The following is a 6,918-nucleotide window of genomic DNA, read 5'->3' as shown; positions in this document are numbered from 1 at the left end:
ATTTGCGCCATGATCTTAGGGACGTGGCAGGAATCTAGCTCATTTTGTTACAAATGGAAATAGAGGGATTCGAACCCTCGGTAAACAAAAGCCTACATAGCAGTTCTTAGGACCCTTTTTAAAAAAAGAATTAATTAACTCAAAATTTTTTAAAGAAGAATAAATTTCTTGATCTTGCTACAAGGATGGGGCAGTAGGGAAAGATAAAATGTCGTCTCAACGAATATTCACTTTAGATTGCTTAGTCCATTCAAATGATTAATGATGACCTGAATATGTATTTTTTCTATGAGAAATAGAAGATCCATAACGGTACAATTTCAGGGTCGAGCATACTCGGCCCCGGTATACATCGTGCTTCAATCTTTGAGTATTGCACTTTGTCTTCGAGTTCGGATCTGGTCCCTCTAGCTCGAACTCGACCTCACCTGAACTCGGGCTTTGGACGACCTTTCGAGCCTACAGATCGAAGGCATACGATCTTGACCGTATACAGTACTTTTGGCCCGCAAAAGTTTGGCCAAATAGGCTCTAAATGTATAGAAGAATGCTAAATTCAAACACGTATGACTTTAAATCATATCATAACATACTTTTTTTTTTTTAAGATACATTTTACGCAACCGTTTATTCATTGCAGCAGCATTTTCGAATTCATCCATCATCATTCAATTATCAAAAGGAGAATGGAAAAAAAATGAATAAGCAACTATAGTATATGCCGAAAACAGATCATACTTTTTAATAAGTAGATCAATTTCCATTCCTTATTCTCGTATCGTATATGTACATGTTGATATATGCTTGACTCAAATAACATCTGAAATTCTCCAATAAGTAAACTTAGGCATAACCTATATAATTAACTACTACTATATACTAATAAAATTGTCTTAATACTTCATGTTTTGAAGGTCATGAACCTCAGAATAAGGCTTAATTCCATCATCAACTTCTAATCTAGTCTTATACTGATATCGACGAGCAACGTATATGAACCAAAACAAGTTCAATACTCCTAATCCTGCAATTAGGTAGTAATAATTCTCAACTCTACCTTGATTAATATCCTTTGTTAACCAATCTGGATGTCCATGTCCCCCTGTAGTATTATGCAAAATGTTCACCAAAAAACTGCTTAAATAACTTGCACCAGCCACTGTGCAAGAAAACAAAGAATTAGCCACACTGCTCATATTTTCAGGAAATTCCTTGTTGTAAAACTCAATTTGGCCAATAATGTTAAAAGCCTCAGCAAATCCCATAAGTATTAATTGTGGAGCTAACCACATTACTGTAATAGGTGCAATTCCATCTGCACTACCATGCATTATAGCTGAATTTCTTCTCACTTTTTCAATTTGTCCTGCTACTACCATAGACAAAATTGAAAAAACCATACCAATTCCAATTCTTTGTAACAATGTGATTCCACCTTCAATTCTTGTGACTTTTCTAATGGATGGAACGATGAGTCGGTCGTAGATTGGTAACCATATACCTATTGTGATCATCGATATAACAGAGAGTGTACCCGCTGGGATTTGAAATTTTGGGCCGAGATGACGGTCCATTTTTAGAGCTTGTGACATTGTAAATGTGCCTTGTTGTGCCATGGCTGTGAAACATATGATACCTGTTGCCCAAACTGGGATTATTTTGAGAAGACATTTTACTTCTTCTATTTGTTGTATACTGCATAATCTCCAGGTATTTGTAGGAGTACCATTAGTATTAATTTCACCCTCCATCACAATAGCCGCTTTATTCAAAGACCTGAGTGAAAATAATATTAAGTGAGAATATGGACAATTATTAACTTTGAAAGAATATATGCTACCTTAATAAGCCAAATTTAATATATGTCCTCAGTATATATAATTTAACCTACTGCAGCAGATTAGTTACTTTATACTATGAACATTTAATTTGAGTTGGATTTCAGGTAGTCTAATAATAGTAGCAATAATTCTATTTTCAGTTTTTCACTAGAGATAATTAGTGTTTTTCCTATTGTACTTAGTTTAGAAATAGTTAATACAGATGGTCTTCCTCAATTTCTTTAACCAATTTTAATATTCCAACTAAACAGAAACATCCAAAATTCTAAAAATGTCCTAAATGGAAACAGCACAGAAAACAAAGACAAAAGTGTAATTTTCCAATTTTTGGATGCTATCTGTTGATATCAACTTCAAAATTGATACCCTCATAAATTAGCAAATGAAAGATACTTATTAGCAAAAATGTCCACTTCAAGATTTCTTCTACTCTACGTCAATTTTAACAACTTACATATTTTTAAAACATTTCAAAAGCTTTATCTAGGTAATCAATTAAATAAATTAAAGTATTAAACCAATTGTATTAGAGGAGATGCATCACCTGTACTTATTGGTTAAAGGAAGTTTCTTCACAATGGAATCTTTGGGTAACGGGGGATCATAGAAAACCCCGTTACTTTCCCGCTCATCTGGAAGCTTAAGTTTACGTTTTTTGTGCATCGCGACAAAAACCTTAACAATGCTCGAGAAAATACTTCCTTCGGGCTTTACATAAACGTATACTCGCGTCCCGATAAAAAATAGAATGAGAGACAAGAACATGAGCACTGTAGGAATACCAAAACCTATTACCCAACTCACAGATTCTTGAATGTACACCACCAGAGTAAGTGCAATGATCAAAACCACTGTAAATGAAGTGTAATACCAATTAAAGAAGCTAGCAATTCCTTTTCTTCCTTCATCAGTTGTTGAATCAAATTGGTCAACACCAAATGGGATGCTACAGGGCCTTATTCCACCAGACCCAATGGACAAAAATCCTAGGCCCATTGCCAAAAAGCCCAAATGTGATTTGTTTGGGCCCTTGCATTGTTGGCCCACTTTTGTATTGCAGGGAGGGGGGTGTAGCTGAGGTAACCAAGGTATGAAGGTCAATGTCAGCATTCCCTGTCAATAAAAGCAAACAAGAGTTTCAGACCATTAGAAAACCTAAAGTTTTGATCAAAAGATTTTGAGTGACCTAAAGCAACTTTCGAGAATTTGAGCGAAAGTGACTATAATATAACATGTAAACATTAGAGTTTAAGTTTAATAGTGAGAAAAATATTTACACTATCATGTCATTTATAAGATTATAGAAAAATATTTATATAAGCATAATGAATAATTATCATGTGTTAAAAATTATTATTTTTACATATACTGTCAGAGTATATAACTTAATTCATATATAGATATATGGATAATATATGATAGCTATTGACCAAAGCCACAAGAAAGATACATAATTATTTCGCGATAAGGAGTTTGAGACCACTATGATGTCAAGTCTCAACCTAAATCAAAAGCATATTTTAATAATTGCAATTATTGCTTAGGCTTTTTTCCTTTTTGGGAAAACTGACTTTTTGGGCAAGAATTGCGTGGTACATAGCTAGCGTTAAAAATATGATTGTTGTTACAACTGATTAATTTATCCTATCTTCCGGCGGAAGCCTACTGATACAAGTGGTGTCATTTGACATAAAAAATAATTAATTTTATACATTTTTATAATATTTTTTAAGAAACTTATATTTCTAATAGATTGACATTGTTTGAGAAATAATATGAAATAAATATTAATTTAGGATATGAAGTAAAGTATTTAAACTTCACAACTCAGACCCAAAACTCATACTAGTATACAAGCCGAATTGTTACGGTAGCTCGTCGTGACAATAAATGCTTATCTAAAAATACTACATATGTCACTATTTCTAACCTTAAGCCTTGGAAAATGCAAATCACGAGGTATTGATAAAGTAACGTAACAAAATAACAAAAGCCAAAGGGACCCATGAAATAAATGTGCATCAGATAATAGTAACAAAGCACTATTTGGAGTTATTACAAAAAAAACGTACCATCATTTCAAAAACGGAGGCAAAAGCAATAGTCCAAAATCGACCGATATATGCATCGGAAATGAAAGCACCGAGCAATGGTATGAAATTAGTAACACCAGACCATATATTTAGAACATTAGAAGCAGAAACTTGATCCATATGAAACACTGTTAATAAAAACTGCATGAAGTTTGCCAATAGCCCAACTGATGCTAATCTCTCAAATGTCTCATTTCCTGCCAAATATAACATAACGTATCAACAAACAACATTTGCTGTAAATTGAGTGTTTACATCTAAAAACAAATATGATTGTGGTTACAACTCTACATACAAATATGCAAAAAAAATAGGTCTTCCAATTTAGAAAGACTTGTCAGAGATCGCCGGATGAGTTGGTCCGACCAAGAAAGGCATGGGACTTTTAGGCATTGCTTGGGCCGAGTTAAGTATGCCACCTAGCTAGTAATTTAGGTACACTTAGACAAACTTAACATTTTACTAGCTTTCAATCTGATATTCTAATTTTGTGCATGCACTTAATTGATTTACTTAAAACAAACTTAAAAATGTTAATTGACTCGAGCTTATCCTAAATAAATGTCGATATAAGATAGCTCGATCTTATTTCTGGTGTAGCAGTGTGAGCATGTTTGAGAGGGAGAAAGGTTTCTGGAGGAGGAGGAGGATTGGTTTTAGAAAGGAGCTTTTGAATGTTTAAAGGATAGTAGAGGCACACACAAAAAAAACACCTACTAAGAGATTTGTTTATCTCTCTACTTAAGGTTTGGTGGATAGAGTATTGAAGCTATAAATTGAATCATTTCAACATACTTAACTATGCTACTATCAATATTTGTGCCGATGAGAGATAACAGACGATGTATTAGGCTCCCGCTATACGCGGAGTTCGGGAAGGATCGGACCACAAGGGCCTATTGTACGTAATCTTATTCTGCATTTCTGCAAGAGGCTGTTTTCACGGCTTGAACCCGCGACCTGTGACCTGAAGACCAACTTTATAAGAAAAGAAAAAGGAGGACTTTTGAAAGGAAAGAAGATGATCATTACCTAGAACATAAGGCATAGCCCTCCATCCACCAGGCTTTCTCCTGCTTGTTTTGGACGGAGAATCACTGCCGCAGCTTTGTTTTTCCTCGTCATAGATACCATTTTCAGGTGATGGCAAGGATAAAGATGAAGACTTTTTCATCTTGTTTTTCTTGTCCTCCATAATGTTTTCTTCTTTTCTTGTAATTGTGTTTTCCTGTTAAGAGTTAACACTAGCTAGTTTCTTCTTTCTCTTTACTACTTCAATCTTAGTATTTATAGACTAGACAACACATATATGCATTGTAGAAATTCAATGGCGTGTATGGTTTTAGACATGTGGAAGGTGCAACTTAAAGAGATAATATGTTGTGTGGCTGACGCATCTTGTGTAAGGTAGACTGATATTCATGAAGCACCACTTTTTGTTATATGCACTTTATCTAAAAATTTAACTTACATTCATAGTGTAAAAAAAATTATACTATTCATATACTTTAACTTGTTATTATATTATTGTTTTATGTTAAGTTAATTTTTTATATTTTTTGAACCAACTAATTATCGTTATGTTTTAAGCGATCTGATAGTATAAAAATAATTTATGTAACAGATAATTTACCGTATAATTTTCATCCAGCGATGGATATAATACAACTTATATACACGACGAGGTATTAAAGATGATAGAATAGCTTTGATGTCACGATCTACTGAAATTACCCCATTGTTGCGTTGCTCTGATTCGTCAAAAGAAAAGAGTGCATTAGGGAATGCATTTTGCCATTGCCCATTGGAATAGTACTATAGCTAAATATGAGTGAATAAGGAAATGTTCATATAATAAACCACCAGCACATAGTACAGCTACGCTGTTAAAGACACTTTGTTGTTACTCGCCCGACTTCACATAACCATCACCATCAGACACGGCTTCGCCGATATTTACTGCAATTTGAATTTTAAATTTTTATAATTTCTAAAGATTTTAAATTTTTAAGTTATCTACACCGGTCTCTTCAGGGATGACCAAGTTGGTTTGGAGGGCGGTCATCCTTACAGATGACCCGAGATCGATCCCCCTCAGTGCCTTATGGATCGTGCTTGTCGCATAAGGTTTGCCTAGTGCGGTTTACATCCCTCGTGTGATTTGCAGGCTATTATACAGTGGGGGATTTACCCAGTGTGCATAGAGTGCTCGTCCGAAGAACATACTCTAAAAGAGACTGTAGTGGCTGCAGGAAAATTTTCATGGAGTTCCAAAAAAAAAAATTATCTACACCGACATAGTATTAAATGTTGGGATTTTAAGTATATGATATGCTTAAAATAGGGTGAATGGGAAATGGAGGGAAATGAAATTTTTAAGTGAAATTTTAAGTTCCTCCCTCCCTCCGCCCTGGCAAAGGGACATTGTCCCATATTGGAAGAGGAAGAGGTTTTTTATGGTTATATAAGCAATTGCTCTTCTTCTAGCTCTTAAAGAGTTGAAAAGAAGGCAAGCCTCGCGCCATCGTCGTCGTCGCTCGCTCGGCTTCGGCTTCGGTCAAATGACTGATTGATTAATTTTTTGGACCAAATTTATTTGTTAATAGTAAAATATTAATAGAAATGTTATTAAATATTTGTTTTAATAACAGAATATTAATATTAAAATAAATATTAATATTAAATCTAATCTGTTTTTCAGTTGTGTAACTGAAAATTAAACTAGAGTTGCACCTCTTCAGATTTCAGCCCAACTTTGGCTATAAATACAAGACTATTCTGCTCAGAATTTTCATATGAATTTTCTGAGTTCTTCTCCATTTTTCTGCATATTTTAACTTCAAAGAAAGCAACAGTAATTGTGATTTGCTACCGAACTTTGTGTTCGCTGAAACACTGGGGTTTTGTAACGACCCGGTCGGTCGTTTTTGGAATTTACGCCCCGATCCCCTATTAACTACTTCCCCCAAGCTTATTTCTGCTAT

The 6,918-nt window shown here is 34.4% G+C and overlaps 1 protein-coding gene across 1 annotated transcript; it reads right to left on the bottom strand.

Annotated features, from left to right (window-relative positions):
• Window positions 1–717: 717 nt before the first annotated feature.
• LOC109214094 (protein NRT1/ PTR FAMILY 2.13) lies at window positions 718–5,309 on the bottom strand. Its single transcript, XM_019377982.1, has 4 exons — window positions 4,967–5,309; window positions 3,914–4,131; window positions 2,386–2,954; window positions 718–1,776 (listed from the first exon to the last, which is right to left on the bottom strand). The coding sequence occupies exons 1-4, from the start codon at window positions 5,127–5,129 to the stop codon at window positions 894–896; spliced, it is 1,833 nt and encodes a 610-aa protein (XP_019233527.1). The 5' UTR covers window positions 5,130–5,309; the 3' UTR covers window positions 718–893.
• Between the last annotated feature and the right edge of the window lie 1,609 nt (window positions 5,310–6,918).

Source organism: Nicotiana attenuata, unplaced genomic scaffold (assembly GCF_001879085.1).
Source record: "Nicotiana attenuata strain UT unplaced genomic scaffold, NIATTr2, whole genome shotgun sequence".
Classification (NCBI taxonomy): Eukaryota; Viridiplantae; Streptophyta; class Magnoliopsida; order Solanales; family Solanaceae; genus Nicotiana; species Nicotiana attenuata.
The sequence above is the reverse complement of the archived record's forward strand: the minus strand, read 5'-3'. Positions and strand labels throughout refer to the sequence as shown.